The sequence below is a fragment of the Oryzias melastigma genome, linkage group LG16 (assembly GCF_002922805.2).
Source record: "Oryzias melastigma strain HK-1 linkage group LG16, ASM292280v2, whole genome shotgun sequence".
In the NCBI taxonomy this organism is placed as follows: domain Eukaryota; kingdom Metazoa; phylum Chordata; class Actinopteri; order Beloniformes; family Adrianichthyidae; genus Oryzias; species Oryzias melastigma.
The window spans coordinates 25,224,002-25,249,078 of record NC_050527.1 but is presented as its reverse complement, the minus strand read 5'-3'; the positions used below and the strand labels follow the sequence as shown (position 1 = coordinate 25,249,078).

The 25,077-nt window shown below is 39.1% G+C and overlaps 1 protein-coding gene and 1 long non-coding RNA gene across 13 annotated transcripts in view; both read right to left on the bottom strand.

Annotated features, from left to right (window-relative positions):
* syngap1b (synaptic Ras GTPase activating protein 1b) overlaps positions 1-25,077 on the bottom strand; it is a 207,159-nt gene that overhangs the window by 112,899 nt on the left and 69,183 nt on the right. For all 12 annotated transcript variants that reach the window (XM_036215928.1, XM_024258262.2, XM_024258256.2 and 9 more), the window contains exon 3: positions 14,973-15,078. In XM_036215928.1, the coding sequence (XP_036071821.1) occupies positions 14,973-15,078 (106 nt within the window). The remainder of the gene's footprint in view (positions 1-14,972; positions 15,079-25,077) is intronic.
* LOC118599822 lies at positions 19,464-21,607 on the bottom strand. Its single transcript, XR_004949325.1, has 2 exons — positions 20,524-21,607; positions 19,464-20,440 (listed from the first exon to the last, which is right to left on the bottom strand). It is a non-coding gene; the product is annotated as an uncharacterized LOC118599822 (long non-coding RNA).

The window sequence follows — 25,077 nt, the reverse complement described above, 5'->3', positions numbered from 1 at the left end:
TGCCTAAGAACTGCCCGGCGGAAAAGCTGAGCGCCCCTGTGAGCACAAAGCCGGCGGCGGACTGTCGCTCAAACCAAAGCTTGATTTGATACAGCTGACCGCTACATCGCACCAGCCCACGAGGTCTGTCACTGACAAATCAAGGCTCCTGTTATGCAATCGTGCTTCTCGAAAGATCTGCGAGTACGGTGTCGAAGAAACGGGAATCTCAAAACGCCAGCTGTGAGCGGACACTTTCAAGAATGCGGCTGACAAAGATCAGCTCAGCCCAGCGCTGAGAAGGGTCTGTTCTATAATAATGTCAGATAAACTCCATATCACTGCATCTGACTGTCGCCACCCACCCAGCGGATGACTGATCTCTCTCCTCCGAGCCTCTCATCTCAACTCAGAGGGACACCGCTCAGATCTGAACAAGAATGTCACGTTTTCTGCAAAGCTCTTTACATCCACTGCAGAAAAAGCAGCAGAGTCTGTGGGAGAATGTTCTTGGAGAATATTGAAAAATCAAAGAGGAGGGAGAGCACCTGAGAAAACACAAAACCATCTGACCAGAGTCAACGCCAGACTTCTGTTTTCTCGCTTTATTATCGTCTCATGAATGTTTGATATCTCATTCTGGGTGACATTAAATTCACTTTGATGGTTTTGAATATCCAGTACAGTCTGAGAATTCAGTTAATCTTCAGCACCTTATAGGAATCCTGTGACAGTTCACCTATGGGGTGAGATTACTGTCAAAATGAAGCGTTTGCTTACAGACAAAGATGTGCACACTTTGTAAAGAAAAAGTGTGAATTCAACATTTAGCTTTATGTTTGTCATGTTTATTTTTAATGCAACTTATGTGTCTTGAATGGAAAATTCCCCGTTAATGCTACGCTCGCATACACAACTGCTATCGTAATGGGGAGGCATTGGAAGAATCTTCAAGATTTCGTTCCGCCGCCCAATTTTTTTGAAAATAATTGTTGTGTAGCGATCTTATACAAACAGCTGGTTCCACATGCTGCAGGTTTATTAGTTCAGACAGGAACCAAGTACAGCTAAACGTCCACAAAGCTAAATCAGGGTCAGACATGCATAGGTCAATCACAAGCATGGAGTCAGCCACGAAGAGAGAAGACCAGTCAGGATCCAGGTGAGGGTCAGGGCAGGCGGCAAGCACACAGAAGATCAGGTCCTGAATGAAACGCTCAGGAATGCAAGCTAGGTGGTACAAACAATACTTCACTCTGAGTGAGGCTCTGTGTGCTGCTTGAGAAGCAGGTGGGGGATTGTCAGATTGGTGTCAGGTGAGTTAGTACTCTAGAGACTGCTCCCCTCGGTGACCACAGGGGGTGTCAGAGCTCTCACACAGACAAGCAGATTGGCTACCAGGCGGTACTTGATATGGACGGCCAATATCAACTCAGAGATGTTGTCAGTCGGCGATTCCAGCTGAGGTCGCCCAGCTGTCACCCGATTTCGTCATGGCGTCATCCTCGCCTGTCGCTGGGCTGCCACCTCGAAATGTATCTGGGCGGCAACTGACTGATGAAAACTTTTAGAGAAAAATCAACCGGGCGCCGAAAGGTGTCAACTTTTTCTTAAAAACATCTGCAGCCACCGTGTGGCGTGTAAAAAAAATGTGCCTGCCGTATGTCATGTATGTCATGGGGTCAAAGGTATATACTATCAATTCAACTAAGTGCACTCACATACTGACGAATTTATAAACGACTTCAGTATTTTTAGTTTTTAGCATTTTTATCAATAAAAATTAAAAATCACTCCCTGTCTTTCTTTTATCTCTCCACATTTTGATGTATTCTCTTATGGAATGTTTATGATATAATTTGTTTAAGGGATGTCACTTTATAAGCATTTCTTTGTACACTTTTAATCTATTTTTATCCATTTCTTTGTGTTTTTTATGTCTGTCAGCGAACAGCACTTGGGGTCAGTAAGGACAATATTAGTGGTTTATAGATCAAGTTTATTATGAAAATCATTACTTCATGTTTTTGTTGATTTAGATGATTGGTCACAACAAACGGTGATCATTCATGTTGGAGCTGTGACATCATAAAACAAGTAATTGTATGAACTGTAATACAGCTAGTACTCCAATTAAATTACATTTAGAGCTCTATAAAGATAAAACATAATAACGTTTATCATATTATAGCAAAAAACTTCAGAAGTAAATAAGAAAGTTGGGTATTTGGATCATCCACAGTAGGCTGACAACTTAAATTTGTATTTTTGATTCTCTTTTCTCTTACTTATGAACGTTTTTTTAATGGACATTTTTTTCTGGATGTGCGACCAGCACAAAAATGGATCAAAATTCACGTTTCTGCATTGCCAGCACTTATTTTAAATATGCCCAAGGCTAAATGTTGTTGTTGGTCGCACGTATTCAAAGTTAGAGTCCCGTTAGCAGTCAAGCACCTGGTGTGAAATCTTTTCTCCACATTCGACACTTCCCCTGAGAGAGGGGTGAGCTGCAGACACAGCCGCGCTCAGAAACCGTTTGGTGTATTTAGCCCAAACCCTGAACTTAATCGTCCTGCGGGTTTGTGTGGCCAAGAAAAAAGTTCGATCCTTAGGAAATTGCATGCAAATAGTCACTTTTTTTTTCTCTCCACTTAATAAATATAGTGGCATGACAGCTGCTCTTTTTTAGGACTATTTCCTCCACATCTGGGTCTGAAACGGTCTGCGGAGGCATTGTTTACCTGATCAGCCACTGTTGCTTGGCAACAATAAAACACAGCCAGTATCTAGAGTATCTAGAGTTCGCTGTTATTATCGGTTATTTTTATTCAACAGAAGTACGGTAACCAGTTGATTTACCCATCAGAATCAATAAAGTTCTGTTCTATTTTAGTCTAATTATTAAGCATCAGTACACATGCGCATTTTGTTGTTTTGTGACTCAATATAGATCTCTGTAACTCCAGTGATGAACTTTTTAAGTCATTTAACACAAGAAATTTCGTGTTCAAAACAATAAACGCTTCACATTTTTGTAAAGTTGTGCACAAACTTCCATAAACATTTGTTTCATTTTGACAGTAAGCTCACTCCATACTGGGCCGTATTGACAGTTTTCTCCTCTCACTCACCTCAACATTCATTTTTTTAAGATACTTTTTTGCCAACATTTTTTTTTTTTTTTTTTTTTGCAAGACAGACTTTTTCAGACAGAAAAATAAAACATGTTTCTGGTTTTAAAAACCACATTTTCTGCTGTAACTCAGGAACTTCTCCACTCAAGATGAAAATGTTTCCAACAACCTTCTGGGGTTCCAAATATGAAAATGATTCTCCATTTCAGCTCAGCTAAAATATTCAGGCAGGTAGAATATGCAGCTCAAATAAATCGGTTCTGCAAAGCGCTGGGTTTGCTCAGACAGTCCAGTGATCCGACCCAGAGGACACGCCGCTCGCTGACAGGCTCAGGCCTCGCTCCCATGATGCCTCTGTGTCCACGTCCATCAAACTGAACACGGCCGCCTTCTGGTCCGCTTGTATTCACTCACAGCTCCAAAGAGGAGACGGGGAGCCGAGTCAGCTCTTCTCCAGTAAGAAACCAAAAGATCAATCTCATTCCCATAAATAAAACACAAAGTTAGTCCACTTTCCCTCATGAACACTCACATAAATAGAAAAAAACAGCTTTAAAAGAACAGATTATGCTTTATTTTTAGCAGCTGCTCCTAAAAATTACAGTTTTATTACTAAAATTTATTATCTTTCAGCTTTACATTTTGATTACAGCATTTTTTTTACATTTACTTCTTTTTAAAGATTTAAAAAATACGTTTAGATTTGTGCATTTTCTCTCAAATGTTATTAAACTGATCCAACATTTGAAATTTGACTTTAGTTTTTGCCAACGTTTGACTCCATCAAGCTACGTTCAATTTTACTCATCTCACCCGTTTTTAAAATAACATTTTTGTTTAATCAGACTGACATGATTAAACAGACTTCTTGTTTTACAATTTTTTCTATAATTTGTTTAAGTTATCGTCTTTCTAATTAGATTCATATATTTTTAACAAAATTAAGAACGGTTAACCTTCTTTTGAACTATTTCAGTTGTCTGTTAATTTGGCATTTTAATTTTTAGAGATATTAAAGACATTTTTTTCTGTTTTACACTTTTAGTTAATCTTGTTTTAGTGTTTATGAAGTTCAGTTTTGTTCACAATTATTCAGTCTACCTCCACCTTACATAGGTAAAGCCTTCGTCACATGCACCTGTACAGATTTGTTCATTTTAACCTGCACATAGCCCGTATCCACCTGTAAGGGCAGCTGGGTCGTACGCCCGGTTCACACCAGACATGAAAGCGCTGAGAAGTGGCATGGAGCGGAGGCCGCTTCCATTCGGCGCCATTGTTAGCAGGAAGTTCCACCAATTTTCAAAATATAACCAGTCAAGTTTCAATGTTAATTCTACAGAGTCTGAGGTCCTGTGAGGCGATTTGGGCATCAGGCGCCGCGAGGTTGAAGCGGCGTGACAACCAATCAGGGACTCAGCTTTGGGCTCATGATGTTTTCAATGACTCGATCGGAACACAAATCCAATATGGCCGTTTGATACGAGGATTTCCATCTTAACCTTATGGGATTGAGCCCACAGAATATCCCGACTACTGATGGGCAAAGGCAGGATTCCTCCTTGACAGCTCGCCAACCCGTCACAGCTACCTGGTGGTTCCTGTGCAGCGGAGCTTGCTACGCCGGCCCGTTGGTGGTTGGTTCCCCAGTGGACCGATAGCCACTGTAGTGGCAGAAATCACTCCAGCTCCAGCGGATTAGGATGTTTCTTCTTATTTTCATCAAAACGATAATAAAAAGATGCTCCTTTGTTGACGCGGGACAGAAATTCTTCAAACCGACAGACGTGACGTTTAAAACCGTCATCCAGGTCCAACGTCATCCAGGTCCAACTCCTGCAGTAAATAATGAAACTGCGAGCGTCTCTGAATGATCTGGTGAACGCAGTGCTTCTGTGGAGCTCTCCAAAACATATAAACCCAAGCTACTCGATCAACATCGTCCATGTCTTCCTGATGTGGCAACAACTGAAGTCGAGACAAACTTTGGTGGTTGCTTCTCCCACACGCGACCAGAACTTCAAGGACATTTTAGGAGAGGCGTCCAGCAGTAAATCTGAGTGTGCAGATGGTGTTTCTGCCGCTGTTTAGATATCTTACTTTATTAGTTCAGTTATTTTTATCTTTTGCTTTATTTTCGTTTTAAATCAAATGTTCTGTATCACAGTTTTTTTTAAGCTAAAATGGTCTCTTAGCACTTAAACTATGATTTCACAAATCTCAGTAGGACTTTAAACTTGTTCGTCATTTCAACTTTGAATCTGTAGATCTCCACTCTTTTCATGTTCACCTCCTTTTTCGGGTTTTTTAGAAGAAACTTTTTAGCAAAGTGCCAAACATGTCAGGAAATGCTCGTTTTCCTTTTAGCTTCCGCTGCAGTTTGACATATCCAGAGAATTCCTTCAGCTCCCAGCATCCAAACGTTTTCTGTTTCACAGTCTGTGCGCTGGCAGCTAATCCACTGTTCTGTTGTTGTGTCCTGATGGACTGAAAACCTGCGTGCCACGCCTCCAGGTCAGTCTTCATATTGTTGTATGATGTGTGGATTTTTATTTTACTTTTCAAAATGAAATAAAAACTCATGACATTCAAAGAGCCTGTCAGAAAACATGTCGAACGTTGACAGTTTTTTCAGGGAGACGGTGAGTTTTACCTGAAGTTCCTCGTGACAGATGAGTTCATGAGGATGTATGAGGCTCACATGCATGAATGTTAATCAGAATGATGGCTTTATGTTATTAATAATTCAGTTTAAGGGCAGGAGGGCTCCCGTGGTCTTATTTTAGGTTTAGTTTTATGCAGACGACTTAACGTTTTTAGAAAAAAGACTGGAAAAAGAAACCTTCTGCTCTGAGATGGTCTGTAAAGCAAAAGTGACATTCAGTGAAGTTCTTTTTTTAGATGTGGATGTTCAAGCTGCGTGCATGACACAGCTAATGATTAAGAATCATAGAGGAACTGCAGCAGAAGGGCGCCTCATGGAGCACAACATCAAACCATTACATCAAGACCCCTCAGGTTAGAGTCGGAATCTCTTTTTCTTTGGATTTAGCCGCTTTTTCGCTCGTTTTCACTGCAGTTCTTTTGTTGTCTTTGTGTGTTTGTGCCTCTCAGAGTCTGCAGATGATCTCTGAATCATTCAGTTCACTAACACCTCTGAAAAAAGCTTCATTATGACAAAGAACATCCTGCACTCTTAATTTCTTAATAAATCTTTTGTGTCTTTAAAGAAAGGCTCTTTTCTATTTTCATTTTTTTCCTAAATGAGCTACAGTTTATTCACAGTTTCTCCTAAACCCAAAGTTAAAGAAGTCGCCTCAGACTCCTCCTCTGTCGTCTTCGTTATCCTTCCCAGATGGCGGCCTGCAGTGACTCATGGCTACAGTCGTCAGAGCAAACGAATCAAAACTTCACCATCACGAGTCATGGTTTTATCGTCTTTATGTTTCTGAACTGACTTTATTTTAGGAGTAAGGAACTTATGTGACTTGTGGAGTAAGTGTAAATTTGATTTACTGTTATTTTCCGATTTTCTTTGGGTAAAAAAAAAAAACCCTTAAAATTAAATTTGCTGATGGTAAGATGGTGCAACGTCAAGAAAAGCTAACAGATGAGAAGAGGAGTAAGATTCATTTGATAAAAATGAGCAGTGAAAGCTCATTCAATACTTCATTTATTAGCTCTGGTCTGAAATCAATAATCCAAACTTCTGTTTAATAAATTAGTGTTTGAACTTTTCTGCTTATGAAGAGTTTGAGCATAAGAACAGATGTTGGACAGAGAAGTCCCTTCAAATTAAAATCCTCCACCTCTGTTGGCTTTGCTTTAGGGGCGGAGCTAGAACATTATTATATGGTGGGAGGGGCGGGAAGGGGGCAGAAAATTTACAAGGGGGGCAAATGAGAGCAGTAAAAGTGGAAGGCATGCTGCATTTTGGTCAAGTTAACAAAAGTTCTGTAATGTGTTACATTTAAAGTTAGTAGTTATTACCAAATTAAAATTTTAGTTGATGGTTTATTCAACTAAAAACTTTAATTTGATAAAAAGTAATCATTTTAAATGCAACAAATTACAGAACTTTTGTTAATTGATCCAATGTTTCCCTGTTTACTGTGTACAAATATGTATTTTTATATATTTTATTGGTATTTTATTTTGAAAAACAAAGCTTTTGTCATTTTGCATTGCTTAAAGATGCTTGTATTGATGATTTCTTAACCTTTGTCAATAATCATAATAAAAGTGATTCAAGTATTTTTTGCTGGAGGCCAAGAAAGTCCTACTGTTCCATCAGCACTATGCTAGCTCATTTTAGTAACTTGACATCTATAGATGTTTTTTATGCTATTTTGGAGTTTAGCTAATATTTTTACAACATGCTAAAATTTTTTGCTTATCCACTGGGGTTTTTAGGCTAGCTTCTTCTTTAGCAACAGGCTAACATTTTTGACAATTTAGTCTGGTGAGGAATTTTATGCTATTTTGGAGTTTAGCTAATATTTTTACAACTTGCTAACTTTTTTGCTAATTTGTTATCTACTGGGGTTTTTAGGCTAGCTTCTATTTTAGCAACAGGCTAACATTTTTGACTAATTTAGTTTACTGAGAAATGTTTGGCTAATTTGGAGTTTAGCTAATGTTTGAGAGACTTGCTAACTTTTTTAGCTAATTTGTTATTTAGGCTACTGGGTTTTTTAGATTAGCTTCTTTTTTGCTACATGCTAATATTTTGACATTTTAGTCTTTTGCAGAATTTTAGGATATTTTGAAGTTATACACAAGTATTTTTAGCAAAATTGGCATGTATTAGGGATTCTAAAGCAATGTTACAACATTTTTTTTCAGAAATGTATTTCAACTCTTTCATAGTTCTTAAAAAAATTAGCGAATTTAATTTTTAAAATACTTTTTGCATTTTCACCGAATCCCTTCAAGTAAATTGCGTCGCCATTTCAGCAACAAGCTTCAGCATCTTCAGTGACTTTCAGCAAAAAGCATTCTTACTGGCATTATAGCATGTAGTGCAACTTTAAACTTTACTAGTTTACAATAAGGTCATATTTTGTTTTCCTTCTGTAGTTTACACAGTGAGGCCGAAATCAGAAAATCGTGTTCATAATTATTAGATTATAACTGAAACTCTAAGCTTTGATTGCAGCATTGTGCCTTCTTAGTTTTCTTATTTGCAACAAAAAAAGTTAAAAGTACATTTTTAATTTTTGAGCCCGGTTTTACCCTCTCTCTTTGGTGCTGAAAAGGAAGAGGAAGACTCATGCTGTGCATTTATCGCAGCATGCCTTGTGCTTTATAGATGCATTGATCTTTCTTCTGTGTTTAAATGTATTTAAATCACAAATGTTCTATTACCAGCCGTCATTGCCCCTTAATCTTTTGCAGTAAATGCATGATATTATGGGCTTAACCACATCCGACCACAAAAACTGATCACTCTCTTCCACATGAATAAACCAAAGGAGACATTCCGATCAGACCCCACAACACTCCAACACTTCCATATAGTTTACTAAAAAAATCAGTAAAAAGTTAGATTTTCATTTAATCATCAGTCTCACATTTATTTTTTTAATTTAAATAATAAATCTCTCTTTTGCATCTTCGTCCCTCGCTCTTTGCACTGAATTTTGGATTAAAGCAAAGAGCTATGAATTATTCATTTACAGTAAAATAAGTCAAATCCAGCATTTAATACATCATAAACTATATTTTCCAGTCCCTTAAGCTGCACTCTCAACCACTTCCTCCTCTCCCCTCCTTATTTTATTCTCTTTGTGCTTTAAAAACACTAATTTCACCAAACGTATTATGACAACACAATACAAGAACATTCCAGCCAATCGCTGGCTGGTGCTTCTCATCATCTCTGACTGGTTTGAACCACAAAGTGGTCTTAACGTGGTTGTTGTTCAACCACAGGGAGACTTTACGAGTCAAAGAGATGCTTTTGGCTGTTTTGTGTTGACTACAGACTACTACTGTTAACTGCAGACAAGCCCATTTGGGGTCCACATTTTCTGCCCAGTTTTAAACCAGACGGGGTCCATTTGGTCCTGCTGGCTGGGTGAGGGTTCTTGGGGGCGGAGCCTCGCTGATTAGGCTCCTCCTCTTTCGAAAAACGTGCCTATTTGGTTTAGGAGGCTCTTTTAAAAACTGGTTTTTAAACCAAAGCTTGAAGTTAAAGTAAGCACGAGTCATGAATTGGTGAATGTTATCCCATGATTCTGTGGCATCTTTATTTTTCATCATTCGTTGCATCTTTTTCCTCCCTGCAGCCGTCATTTCAGTGGTTTTCTGTTTGTTGATTTCTGGGTTTGGTTCTTCCTGAAGTCCGTCCTCCCACTATCACCTCGTCCATTCACACTACGGGAGTTAAAAAGGACTTCATTCCAGAAGATGGGCTGAACTGAACTAACTTGGAATGGATTGCATGAAAAATAACAATGTTTTTTAGAAAATGTGCTTTAAAGACACAATTTGATGTAAAGTTGTGTTTTTAACATGTTCTTAAGGCATTTTTCTGATGATGGAAGACATATTATATAAGGGAACAGTAAGCTCAACACTGCATTTCTGATTTTCTCCTTCAGAATCTGCTGGGATGATCCTGTTAACGGTTGAAAAGTTACAGTATGTTAAAGATTTGGTGTTTAAGAATCACCTCAGTAGTTAAATGGTTGAAATGATCCTCCGCTAGTTTTGTTTTAAGTTTGTTTTAGGCGAAAACATGCTAAAAAATGTGTAAAAATCCATCCTTACATTTTCGGCTCTCCATAAATCTTTTTAATTTTCTCTTTCAAATATTCCAGGCCTCTGTGAAACCTGTAACAGGTGTGAATCTGCCACTAAAGGCTTTGAGACGAAGAGTCTGACTAAACCACGAGTTCAAAGTGATTTAATATTTAAATATATTTTTCAAATCTGTTGCATGTCAGCTTCAGAATTAACATTTTAACTTCCTGCTCAACCAAATGGTGAGATTTAGAAAACACGTTATTTTTAGAATTTTTTTTTTACCTAAATTTTTAGAAAAACATTTTTTTCAATTACTATCTGGTGTGCACCAGTTAGTAACCAGAACATAATTTTTTCCTAAAAAATTGAAGTAAAAAAAAAAAAAGTTACTGATTGATGTGCAACAGATTCACACCAGTTAGTATTTTTTTTTCTCCAATTAAAAAAAACAAACAATTTTTTTCAGTTACTATCTGGTGTGCATCAGTTACTCACCAGAACATTATTTTTCCTAAAAAATTGAAGTAAAAAAAAAGGTAAGATTTTTTTTCCTAAAAATTGAAGTAAAAAAATAAAACTAGTTACTGATTGATGTGCATCAGATACTAACTGGTACGCACCAGTTAGTATTTTTTTAGAATTTTTTTTTTCTTCATAAAAAAAAACATTTTTTCAGTTACTATCTGGTGCACACCAGTTACTAGCCAGAACATTATTTTTTCCTAAAAAAATGAAATAAAAAAAATTCTTTATAACTGTCTATGTATTTTTAGACCTTTTTTTTAAACTTTAATTTATTTATTTTTTATTCGATTTCTCTTTCGGGACTCCGTACTAAGGCAATAAGCATCAGAAAAAAACATTTTTTTAGTGATTTTTTTGAGTAGTTAAAGGATTAAAAAACAACTTTCAACCAAAAGCATTTTCTGTTTAGCTGCAGCTCTAAAAACAGATTTTAGTGTGAAGAACTCATCCAAAGACAAACACATAACCAGCCTTTTTTTTCTTCTTTAGTTTGTCAGTAATTCACTGTCCAAGTTTTCTCTTCCTGTAAACAGTCCAGACTTTGGTGAGTCGGTTTACAGTCGGACATTTGATTAATGGGGATTATCAGTTCCACTTAGGAAAGGTTAACGAGTAAGAAAGTCTTGTAATTACTGTAAGATTAAATAATCATTTTCAACAACATGGAACTTACTAATGAAAGTCTTATTTTGGTCCTCCATTTTTTTTTTTGTTCATTTTTCTTTCTCTCTCAGAATGTTTCATTATTGGATTTCCAATTAAAGCTGAAAACAATAAATTAGTTCCAAAACTCCTTTGAATTTAAACTGTGATAAGAAATATGAAACAATCTGCTTTAATCTGAGTATTGGACCAAAACAAAACACTGAAGTGAAATGGTTTTGAAAGAAACATTTTGACAAATAGACCAAAAACTGGAGGGATTTATTTTGTTATCCATCCATCCATCTTCTAAACCTTCTTTTAAGACCCAGTAGGATGATTTTTTTGTGTTTTAACATAATTTTGAAGCATTTTTCTGAAGATTGAGAACATCTATTAAGAAAATTAAGCTCAAAATTCTATTTCTGAGGAACTGTAAGCGAGCAGAAGAGCATGTTAACAAAGAGTTCATCAAGGGTGTTGGGAAAGGGGGGTGGGGTTGCTCCATGCCAACAGTTTCTAATAAACTCTTCTGTAGAAACTATGTTCTAGAAAACGACACAGGACTTCAGATTTTGGCTAAAACGGCCTAATCATGATTAAAAAAATCCACTGAAACGCTTTGAAATGTGATCAAAAGATGATCAGAGTGAGTCTTTATCTTAATTTACCCTGAACTGGTCGGCAGAACCATCACCGTGTGTTTAGATGGCCAGCAAAAACCCAAATTAGTCTTTTTTTTTTACTTTTTTATATTAAATAATTTACATCAAAATAAATAAGTTAAAAATAAATCATCTTTAATCTTTGCAGTCGTTTTAATCCACATCCAGGAGAAACTACTGAACATCCACCTCCTGAGGTTTGATTCTGACAGATGACTGAGACAACAGAAGACCACGAATGCTTCAAAGCTCCTCTTCATCTTCATCACACAGTGAATAAGGAGTGAAGTAAAGTGCTGGAGAACAAGAGGAAGTCTTTACCAGCCGGGCATCTGCTGCCTTCACCCGTCGTTACCTCTGAGCAGGGCGGCGCGGCGCTGAACCCGCCCCACACTGAGACATGAAACATGCTACGTAATTAAAACTGCTCATCAGTTCAGTCATTAGTACAGAAAATCCACTAAAACTAATTTAGCATTTTTATTAAATGACACACTAAAGGACTGATAAAGATAGCTGGAGTATAAATGTTAAAACACAAACGTGTGCTGCTCATGTTAAACAATCAATTTTGAGCCTCCTGGCAGAATGTCTAAAACTGTAAGTAGAAAATGAAAATAAATCTATTACTGCGGTTTATTAAAAGTAAAGCAGGATTGTGTTTGCATTTAGCAGCTTTACTGTGTCCAAACTGGATAAGCAAGACGGTTACTTGTAAAAACGTGTAGAGTTTCTTAATTCCTGATGCTTCTTAGAGCTGGGCCTGATCAGGATTGGTTTGTGTTCACATTGGAAGTGAACCGTACCGGGGTTTGTTTAGAAGTGGACTGAGACCAGCTCTGTAGACGGGTCTCAGTCAGTGTGAAGTCCAGTGGATCACAGCCGGTTCAGACTAACACTGGAGACAAACTCTTCAAACAAACTAAATGGATACAACCTAAAACATGCATGTCCAAAGTGTGGCCCGTGGGCTAAACTCAGATCACATCACACATTTGAATGCAAGACATTGAAACTTCATCACATATTGAGGTTTGGTTAAGAATCAATTATTCAGTTTCTGTGTCTCCAACTTGTCATTTTTTAACGTGCTGGCTGTTCATAAAATCAAGGGTCCACAACCATAAAAGAGCAGTACCGGAAGTGGTACCAGATACGGATTGGTCCTCAGGACGCGTCCAGTACAAGTACCCAAGCCTGGTACTGGTACCCTAACCCGGCACAGGACACGGTACCAAATGCGGACTGGTCCTCTGGACACGTCCAGTGCCGGTATCCAAAACCGGTATTGTTACCCTAACCTGGCACCAGACACAGTACCAGACGCGGACTGGTCCTTGGGACGTGTCTGGTACTGGTAACCTAACCCGGCACATGATGCGGTACCAGGCGCGGACTGGTCCTTGGGACGCGTCCGGTACCAAATGTGGACGGGTCCTCGGGACCCGTCCAGTACCAGTACCCAAGCCTGATACTGTTACCCTAACCGTGACCCGGCACAGGACGTGGTACCAGATGCGTACTGGTCCTTTGGACGCACCTGGTACTGGCACCCTAACCCGGCACTGGACACAGTACCAGACGCGGACTGGTACTAGGGACACATCCAGAACCAGAACCCAAATTTGGTACTGTTACCCTAACCCGGCACCAGACACTGTACCAGATGCTAACTGGTCCTTGAGACCCATCCAGTACCAGTACCCTAAACCCACTACTGTTACCCTAGTCGGAAACAGACGCAGTACCAGACCCGAACCAGTACCAGTTGCAGTACTGGACATGAAATGGTACCAGGTTAAGGTTAGGGTTCCGGTTCGTTCCACATACCGGTACTGGACCACTTCTGGTTCGCGGGTTCCCGTGATTTCATGGAACAGCCAGCACATCCAAAATCGATGAGTTGGAGACACGCAAAACGTCAATGTTTTGAAATGTTGACAAAGTTCTGTAAGAGTAAAGTACTGTTTGTTGTATTTATTTCAAATAATCTATATTTTTATGTTGATGATGGAAGTAATATCTAACACGACACACAACAGACAGCTCAGTTAATCCAGAACTTAGAAATAACACTTAAAGCCAGAATAGACTTCTAATATTCCTGGAGTCTCAGCAAACTTCAGACGTTGCATAACATCATGACAGAGCAGTGCCGGGTCGTAAAGCAGTCTCAGGTGGGCTAAGGAATCCAATCGCGGCCCAAACACAACCCCCACCGGGTCGGGTTTGTGGTTCTACACAGAAGCTCCTTTCCGGTGTCACTGTACAAGAGCCTGCGGCGCAGCAGCAAACCGCCATATGCAAACACCTTTAGAGTGCGCAGATAATCCAAACCGACACGGCCATGTCAGCGCTCGTCAGGCAGCAGGGGGAGCGTGTCGTCCCATGTGTCAGCACCGACCGCTGAGGTCAGACGGGAGGAACTGACAGGAACGTTTATTCCTGTTGAATCAGCAGAAAGAGGCGGGACGGCTGCAGCGAGCCCGACGAGAGGAACAGAACCTCCGGAGCTTCTCTCATTCATCAGAGACCAGAGAAAGGCCACAATTATCAGGTTATGCTTCCATGTCAAAGGAGGATAACTGAAAATCTGGGGGAGACCGACCGCCGTCAGCGCCGCCGAGACCACAGGCTTTAATCTCGGCTCCGCCGAGTGCTGCGGTGAGTGTCTCTGCTAACCCGGAGAGCACCGGCTCCAAGGTTCAAACGGCGTTACATCATCTGGTTGCCAGGCAACTGTCCTATTATTATCAGCAACACATCTGAAAATAGTCCAGGTGTACCTGAGAAGCTGAAGTCGGACAAAAAGTAAACAAATTCAGCTTTTGGTGAATCAAACTGCAGGATTTATCAAGGTTAATTCTAAAGAATGAATGCAAAGAGGTCCTAAAACCCAAATGTCTGACTTATCTTTGCTATTTGAGGATCTACTGGTCAACCAGAGATGCAGTAATAAAAACACTGTGAGGAGTTTGATCTCAGAGGATTAAATGAGGTTGAAGAGGATCCATTCATTCTCTAAACCTGCTGAATCCATTTCAGCGGCTGCTGGAGCCTATCTCTGTTGGAGATGGGTTCAGTTGAGGTAAAAATCAGCCAAATGTTCAGATCCACACAAAAACAATGACTGTGTCCATTCATCGTTTTTCAAAATAAAAGTCAGTTTCTTTTCTCATTTTTATTCTTCTTCTCCAGAGCAGCTCCAGAGTTTACACTCATGCGTTCACTGTCACCAGGATTCATCTCGAGATAAATCAAGATCCACCCTTACCCATCTCGGGGTGATGCCGTCCCTCAACAGGAACGCTGACTGTCCGCCGCAGCAGCTTGTTCCTGTGAGACTCTGAGCGCCGCTCGCGCATCAGCAAAGGGTGTACCTGCGGAGGAGAGCACACGGTCACCACAAATACCTCCACAAAAGAAGATTCTCTATTCCCACGGTAAACCCCAGTCCATCTTCCCCAGCTTGAATTAAAACGAGAACAGTATTGTCTGCACATCACATAAAAGAAACCATACATCAGAGCCGCCGCGTCCGGGCCCGCAGTCCCAGAACTCATAAAAGCCAGACTCGAGGGAAAACGAGTCTCTGCCGCACTAATCAGAAAACACTGGAGCTTTGAATAACCACAGCTACACCCAGAACCTACTGTAAAATACTAGCCTATAAATCTGGGTACACCAGAGTACTTCGCTGCCGCTGAGCGTCATAAAACCAAGAAGGACATAAAGAGGAAAAACAGTGGATGTGGAATTCTATGATGAAATGTCTCAGAAAAACACGAAAGCTGACGCCTGGAGAGGTGAAGGCCGCAGCTCGGAGCCACCAAGCTGGAAAAACAAGAAGTACCACGACGAGGAGACGATCAGCAGCTGGAAGGGAGTCACCACGAGATGTCACTGGAGACAGACGGTTTTTGAGCACAAACTATAAATACTTTTGTTACAACAAAGCAGAGATGTACATTTATGAGGGTTGAGCCTACAAACCCATTCTGATCATCTTCTGATCCATTTTCCCTGTAGTCTTAAAATTATGATTATGCAGTTTTTTGCCAAAATCAAAAACCTCTGTTGTTTCTTCAGAGTGGCAGCAGTTCATCAGAAATTCACCTTTAAGTTTTTGGCGGGACTGTCGTCACAGGGTAACCCCGCCCCTCTTCCCCTCCACAAAGCGTGGAGCTGGAGTGTATTTTCTGCATCACAATTTTGCTCTTTTTATTCAAACATTTTCTCAACTGTTCCCGATTAACAACAATTTTAATATAGAAATACTCAGAAATGTCAGTTTAAGCTCAATTTACGTTATATTCATCTCCGATTATTAGAAAAATGTCACAAGAACAAGTTTAAAACACCATTTTCATCTGAGTTATTTTGTTTCTAAAGGAAAAACTGATCTTTGGAAAATGTAAGAATGAGCATTTCTTCATTTTTGTTTTGACCTCCACTGTTTTAGAAACATAAATTGCACCTTTCTAAACAAGTCCATGTTGCAGCTCGACTGGGACAGAATAGATGCCCAAATCGTGAACTCAAGAAACCCAGAAGCTTAAGCTGTTTGTTATGCTGCCTTCAAGCAGAGCAACTTCTAAGACAAGATTTTCACATCTCAGCATTAGAAAGTACATATGACGTCTGTCCACTGCAAAAAACTGAATCTTAAAGTAAAAACAAAAATGAAGAGGCCAGGGTAGACTCGGTTTGACCCGACGGCAGCTGGTGACAGAAAAACAAACCGAAAATGACAGGTTTTAGATTAAGACTAAAAACGACCTAATCAAGATTAACCCTCATGCTCTCTTATGGGGCTGACACGATTAGTCGACTAATCAACTATTAAATAATAATTGACTATTCGATTAGTCATTAATTGACATTAAAAGGAGTCTGTGTGTAGGAAAGTTGAAAGTTATGATGGCATTCTGTAGCTTTTTGGACTATTTTGAAGTTTAGCAAATATTTTAGCTACATGCTAGCTATTTTGGCTAATTTAGGCTTTTTTATTTCTGTTTTTTATGGCTATTTGGGAGTTTAGCTAACATTTCAGTAACATATTAGCTATTTTGGCTAATTTAGGCTTTTTTTCCTTTTTTTGGGTTAATTTGGCATTTAACTAATATTATAGCTGGCTATGACTTCTGTGTTTTCAGTTGTCAGCTTCAGCGTTTTTAGCTATCAATTTTAGCATCTTCAGCCATTGTCACTGCATTCACATTAGCACTATCTCAGGTAATGCTATATATCTAGTTTTTGGTTACTTTGAAGCTAATGATGGTTAAGACGCGTGCTTTACATCCAGTTTGCCCATGATCCGATTAGTCAACTAATCAGAAAAATTAATCGGTGATTAGTCGACTATTAAAATAATCGTTTGCAGCACTACTCTCTTATGAGGTCTAGATGACCCCACCCATATATTGATGTGTGATCCCTCCCATGAAATAGGTGGACAGGATCTTATGTCTGCCGCGGACATCAGTTAAGATAAAAAAAATCCTTGAAAAAATAAGTTTAGCGCCGTCTTGTGGGGTCCGGATGACCCCACTTTTAATGTAAACATGCCTATAGCACAAGGGTTAAAATAGATCAGAAGATGATTATAGCACGACCTAAAGGTCAGGATTTCTGAAACCTAACCAGCTCCTGTTGGGCAGAAGTGGGTCAAACCCTGATCAGGTTTCTAGAACCATCATTGGACTCCTTATTAATACCAACTACAGTTTACATGAGTTTGGGTCTTTAAAGTTTTGCAACTTCTAGAGAGTTGGTAAGAAATTGAGGCCTCTCCGTTATTCCATAGCAGAAGGTTAATGCAGAGAAAACTGCTGCATCACTATATTTGACCTGCAGCTGTATTTAATGGGGATAAATCCATACAGTTCTCCACACACCTTTTTCTGCATGGATGCAGTGGAAGGCACGTGTTGTGCAGTCGGATGAGTTCAGGTTTCAGCTTTTAGGATTAAGTTCTATGTGCTAAAGCAGAGGGAAAAAAGCACCAGGATGTTCTCGGTGAAGGTGTGAGAACTCCTGTCTGTGTTTCTACAGACGCTTCGGTGCTCGTGTCATGGATGAGCGGCAGAAGTGTGAAAGTACCTCTGGTGCTGAGTGAAGGCTGGGATTTCAGAGATGTGTGCCGACATGCAGAGATTATTTTCCTACAATATCAGTGGTTGTTCAGCAGAAAAATAACTTCTTTCTAAATATTGCCTGCAGGCCACTTTAAATTTCTGCAAAAAGTTTATGGAAACAGATTCAAGGTAGTTTGAAAAATCTAAACAGAAAAAAAAAACAGAAAAAGAAAATAAAAAGAAGTAAAAGAGACACCCAGCAGTGTAGACCAAGGGTCCTCAAACTTTTTCACATAGCTCTTCTAACAGAAAAAGTGTAAGAATCACAGCCTAAACGTAAAGATTTATGGTTTTCCAGAAAGCCACACATAGGAAAATTTCAAATAATTAATTTCCAGATTCTTCAAAAAAATCATACTAAAACATTTCAATAACTAGATATACAGCATTACCTGTGATAGTTTAATAGCTGAAGATGCTGAAAACGCTGGAGCCGATAGCTAGCTAAAATATTTGTGGAATTAGCCCAAAAAATAAACATCTAAATTAGCTAAAACAGCTAGCATGTAACTAAAATATTAGCTTAATGCCAAGTAAGTCTAAAAATCTGGAAAAATTTGTTCCCTGGTGTAGACAACGTCCACATTGAGAAAGGCCAAAGAAGAAGCATGAACTTTTGTAGCCCCACCCCTTTCCCAAAATCAATATGATTAATTAAGTAAGACTTATAAGATTCTGGAAATAATCTCTTTTTGTTAGAATCTAAAAAATGGTCAGATATTTTTAATTTGTTCAAGCCTGGCTAACTACCAATAACAACAACAAAAAAAACACTTTATTCATGGTGATGTTTAATCAGAACAAAGTATACATGTTACCTTTGGAACACACAAAAAAATCAATAATCATGAAATATGAATTATTTTTACAAACTCCTTTTCCTACTCAGAAGGAATACTCCTCAATCTCCTTATGGGTGCCTCTCATTTCATGATCTAGTCCTAGAGATGACAAACAACATCCAAAACTATTGCAAAAACGGATGTACATATTGTGCATTTAAAATGAAAGTGTTTCCAGATCACCGCTAAATCTGTGAGAAAGTGGGTGTGTCTGTGTTAGCATGGGGGCGGTGCTAGCAGAGCAGACCCTTCCTGGAAGGGGCTGTTCCTCGCTTTGTGACTTCACAATGTGAGGACTTGCTTGTTTTTGTGTCTTAGTGTGGCTGGTGCTCAGAGAGAAGGGTTTAAGGGGAATGCTCAGAGATGTGTGACTTTTGGTGCTTTTTTCAAGAGGAATTAATAACAGACTTAAGCTCAAACAAGTCGATTTTGCATGCTATGGGCACTTGAAGTGGAGTCCTGGACTGAGTCCAAATTCCCAAGCGGATCCTTAACCATTAAAAGATGATATAGTCAGAGACTGTCCAGTGAGCTGGATTTTAACCCAATTCAAACACGTTTACAATTTTTTTGAAACACCAAATATGACACTACTCTTCTGCTGATGTAACAAACTTAATAACTTTTAACTTTTTATAAAGAATATTTATTAATTGACCGTGTTCTGATGACCAATACTTGAATGATTTCTGAAAAATTAAACAAAATCAATGTTTTTCAAATGACAAATTGCTCAAACACAATTTGCCAATCTGGAAAGCATCAATGCATGCTGTTTTTTTTTTGTTTTTTGCAGAGACTTCTGGGAAATAGTTTAAGACACCCAAACAAAATGGTCACCGCTCGCATGAGTAGTGAGCACTGACTGTGTATGAGAACTGGACTGAGCAACCCCTCCCCCCTAGTGTTCCAAACAGGAAGTACCTGCTGGTTCCAAGAAGCCAAAATCCTGTAAACTCCGTTTAAACAGTCAATCTGTCAGAATAACCATTCTTGCTCAGATTCATCTTTTCTTGATAATCCTCTTTTTTTTCCTGTTGTTCAAGTTGTTCAAAGTTATAAACTGACCAATCAAATGCCTCTTTAAAAGTGCGTGGTCTTGCAAGAAAAATTCAAAATGTCTGACAAATTTCCTGCAGCTTGCTATCAAGCGGTATAGATGTGGACTTCCAACAAGCTCACTGGGCTTGGCCAGAGTGGTTTCCATAGAAACGATGATTCAGACTGACTCGGACCGATCACTGCTTACTGAGAACCGTATCACGTAAACTTATGACTGAATAGACTTTATTTGGCTGGAGACATTTTCATTGAGTGATGTCACACTTACCCAGTTCAGTTCTCATATACAGTCAATGGTCGTATGTTGCAAATTAGCAACAGTTGGTTGTAAAATGTAAAAAAAGGACAGACTTCACTTATTTTCTTGTGTTTTTCCATCACTAACATCCCTAAGAGCAGAACCTCTGATTGTTAAATGAGAATTAGCATTAGCCTGCGCTAGCTTGTTCTTTATTCCACATATGGACGGCTAAGTTGCTCATTTCTTGCGGTTCAGTGAACCGTTTTTGAATGAAGGTTTCATCTGCAGCAGCAGTTTGGGCTCTGATACAATGCTCATCACACAGAGCCGGTGTCAGGAGGTGGAATAAAGCGGGACGCTGCGGCCTGGGGACCCCGGGGGCCGAGTCCAGCTATGGTGAAGGACGCTGGCGGGTCACGCCGAGCCGCACGTCCCACAGGACTCACTCTAACAGATCCGCCTGGATAAAGAGAACGGTGGCACCTGTTTGTGTGGGAGGGCTGTGCGTGGGAACCGCTTGCATTTATGAACGAGCGCAGATACCTGCCCTTCCGAGCGAGGGCACATGAAAATTTCATGCAGCCGCTTCTATTCTACAGCCGGACAAACGCACCTTCAACGATCCAGATGGACTTAAAAACTTCTCGTCTCGGCATTGAAATAATGTTTACGCTTCTTTTTCTTGAACTTGATCAGGTACAAACATCATAAATCAAGAGAAAATACAATTACTTCCCACTGGAGCAGCTCCAGCTCTCAAACCTTCAGTGTTCTGCATTCTGGAAACGTAAAGCCTCCGCTGATGGAATTACAGTACAACCGCCCGATGAAAAATATATTAAGCTGCATCTATTCTTTATGAGCCCAGAGCAGAAATGCAACAGAGAGTTCCTTTTTGTGTGTTAAAGCCTGAAAAACATGAGACTTACTGGAATTCTTGTAGTTATGAAATGAAAAAAGGTTTGTCTGAAACCCCCGAACAACTTTACCAAATATGACAACTGCAAACCACTGCCAACGATTTCCAATAATCTAGAATGTTTTCCTTTAAAAACAATTGTAATAAATCCAGATTGAAGGAAAGGTGTGATAGTTCAGGTATATTAACCCTTTAAAGCTCCAACCAAGTAGTCTGTGAATTTTGATTTTGTCATTTTCAGCTCAAAAAAAAAAAAAAAAAAAAAATTTTGTAGGACATAGTTTCTGCAGAGCGGCATTAGAAAAATGCCTTTGAGTTGTGGGCAGGTCTGTTGGCACCGAGTAATCCCGCCCCCCTTCCCCTCTCTATTGCTGAGAGTTCGGAGCATGGAGCTCAGCGTATTCTCTACGTTTATTTTCAAATATTTGCTCGTCTGTTCCTGACTCTCAGTAATTTTAATAAACAATACTCAAAAATGCAATTTTAAGCTCGAATTTCAATAATATCTTTCATTATCTGAAAAATCCCACAAAAACGTTCTCCATCAGAGTGGGTGTTTAAAGGAATTCCATTTAAAAAACATTCTAGGCAGTTTTCTGACATTGCTAATGAGATGCTACAAGCTAATGTGTCAAAAGTTTAGAAAATAATAAAATATCACAGAAGATAAAATGCATCAGCACAAAATGATTAAATATTATTAAATATCACGACAAGAGTTATCAGCTTGAGAACAATAGTTAACGCTAAATTAATTCTTTAATAAATCAAGAAGCTTTTTTTAACGGATTAGCTAAATAACAAGATTTATGTTTGACGTGTAAAAAGGCTACAAGAATTATGATGTAAAACAAGTGAAACCCAACAAAGTTGTGTCTGAAAATATAAATAATGTTAACGCAACTACATAAAGAAGAAAAAGAGTTATATAGAAAATATTTGGGCCAGTTAAAATGTAATACAGGATAAACAAAACTTAATAAAAACAAACAGTAAAGAAAAAGTCAAGTCAAATAGGTTTGTTTTAAAGATAAATGCAATATTATCTAAAATAAATAAATAAATAAATAAAAAACATATACAAAAAAAAAGAAAATGTTACTAAAATCAGAAAAGGTTTAGCTACCTGGTAAAAGAATGAATTTAAAAAAGCAGAAGAATATTTTAGTCCAGTAAAAACCCAAAAGGTGGTTTCCTTTGAATATTTATTGACAAATGCAACGTTATCTGCTTATGTTAAATACAAGGAAAGCAGATTATTTTCAACAATGCAATTTGTGCTAAAATAACTCATTTAGAAAACGGAGGAAAAAATAGGAATAGTTTTTAAATTAGGCTGTAAATACATTTATTTTGGGTGTTAAGTTGGACTTTTTAACATGGAATTCAATGGGAGATTTCTCCTTTTTGAAATCAGCCTCTAGTGGTCATTTGAGGAGCTGCAATACTTATAATTATATTTATTTAGCAATATTTATTAAGGAATGGCAGAAAAAACAGTAAATCTTTAATATATAGAGCGTAGAACAACCAAATACTTCCACTATTTTCTATTTTAGCAACTTATTAACCTTTTGATCAAATCCAGCCTTTCTAGATCCGCTCAGATCAAGTAGGAGATTTAATTTTGATCTTTTCTGATCCAATTAAATGTGTAAAAAACGTCCCATTCACTGCTTGGGAGGTAAAGCTGGAAGGACATCATCTCCTCAAAGATCAGGAGAACAGTGAAAGTCTCAGTTTTAAACCATGTAAGTTGTGTTACAGTAAATCGCCTTCATAAAGCGCCAACCGTCCGTCCACCAAAGAGGAAGGAGTGGAAACCCGTGCGGCAGGTACAACTGAAGCTGATTTTCTGCAGGTCAGATTATCAGCCGTTGCCGTGGAGACCGGAGACAAACGTTTTAAGGGAAAAGTGTCCTCTTAGAGGAGCTAAAAACATTCAAACTGATCAGATGTTATTGCACATGTTTGCTCCCGCCTTTCTTCTCCATGTGCCACCCTGACACTTCCTCCCACGCAGCATCCAGCTGGGCGAAAACTCCTGGAGGCTCCGATTCTCAGCGTGCGGCGGGATGGGATTGGTCACACGTCACAGAGACCGCAGACGGTCCAGGAAGCCTGAACTCGGCGTCCCCAGAGAGGCGGCATTAAGATGCGCTCGCTGCCTCTTAACCACTTCAGCTGGAGCACTTACCTCTCACATGCATATTTAAAGGAGCTTTTCAATTTGAAGCTTAATTTAATGAAAATAAAAAGCAGCCCGCACGAGCCGCGAGTCCATTAGGCCTCATTTGAGTGAACGGATCAGCTTAAGGCTCCACTGTGTTTACAACTTATTGATTTTTGAAAAAATGTATGTCTTCAAAATGGATAAAGTCTGTAAAAGTGCAAAAAGTCAGACGTGGATCCTTCTAACTGGATAAGTGCAGATGATTGTGGTGATTCAAATGTCTTCCTGCTTCTTCCAGTGGGTTTTAGGAAATCGTGTTTTTTTATTTTTAAATCTAAATTTGAAAGTTCTGTTCTACAGGAACAAGGGTAACAAAAAAAATCAAGAACAAGGATCTGTTTCCATCAGTCTGATTTCACAGAACAGAAATGAGCTCATTAACTGAGCGTCACATTGTGGAGGAGTTTGGTACCATGGCAACAGCGCTGACAGGAAGTGGATTTTTTTATGTGGTGAATGTTTGATGGAAAAACCAACCACAGCGGTCTACTTGGAAGGAGGTCCTTCTTCATTTCCTGAGTTAAATAAGAATGTATAAATACATTTTTGACTAATGCACTGATCAGACATCGCCTCCAATGAAGAATCCTAACGACGTTTTAATCTGTGAAGGAATCAAACTCCAATCACAGCAAACATACGGTGACGGTGCGTTTCATAGATGTGAATTTATGTAGAGAGGAGATCAAACCTGAAATCGATGCAGACAGACAGGAGGAGTGATGGACGGTGAAATGTTGAGGGGGGGGGGCTGTTTGTGTTCAGCTCGGCCCGTTGAAGTTGAGCGATGCTGCAGGCGAGATAACCCATATGTCAGCATTGCATCCCGGCCCAGCGGCGAGGGGCAGCAGAATGTGGAGAGATGGGAGGACAAAGACGCAGAGGACTTGTGTCTGGAGCTGCGTTTCCATCGAGCTGCGTTCACACCGGACGCGATTGGTGCAGCAGGGTGTTTCCATGTCAATGTACAGACGCCATCTGAGGTCCAGTGGCGCGGTTTGGGCATCAGGGGCGGCAAAACAATCAGGGACGCGGGACGTTTTCAGTGACTCGATCAAAGGGCAGAAAAAAAGATCCAATATGGCTGATCAATGCAGGGATTTTTGTCCTGAACTTCCGTCCATTTTGTCAACCAGTTGCTGGAGAGTGAAGGTGGGATTCATATGGACAGGTTGCCATCCTGTCACAGAGCTTGTCTGGACACAATATCACAGTGGATATTTCAGAATTCCTAAAGCAAAAGTTTTATTTTTGACTCTTCGACCGTTGACACAATTAACGCAATTTCAGCAGATTCTGTCACAGAGAAAAGCTTGAGATATGTATATCATATATATATATATATATATATATATATATATATATATATACACACACACGCACACACACGCATACCCACACCCACACACACCCACACACTCATATATATATACATATATATATAAGCACTTTTCTTCGCATCAGAGTCAGCTGATTCACATTGATCTAGTAAACGGTTAAATTTTGCAGTACAAGATTGACTTCAGTGGTCTGATCTCCAGTATTAAAGGGTTAAGTAAGTCCAAGTGTGACTGAAGTCCATCAGGCTAACAAGCTAACAACGTATCCAATGTTCATTTTTCAATTTTTTTTCTTTTGATCATGAAAAATGTTCATTTTAAACTGATAAAAGAACATTTTTTTGAATAAAACTTAAAATTCTATAATTAAAAAATATCAGTGGAGATCTTGGTTTTTTGTCTTTTAATGTAAACCTCTTAAGATTGAAATGAAACTTTATTTAAAACAAAACTTTGTTGACACCCATTTAATTCAGTTTTAGTTATACAGCCCATTAAAACAATACAGTTGACTCAGTGGGTGGTATATTATATATATATAGCGGTGTTTGTACAAAAACGTAAAGTCAGTAATAAAAAAGTTTCACATTTTGGCTCCAATATAT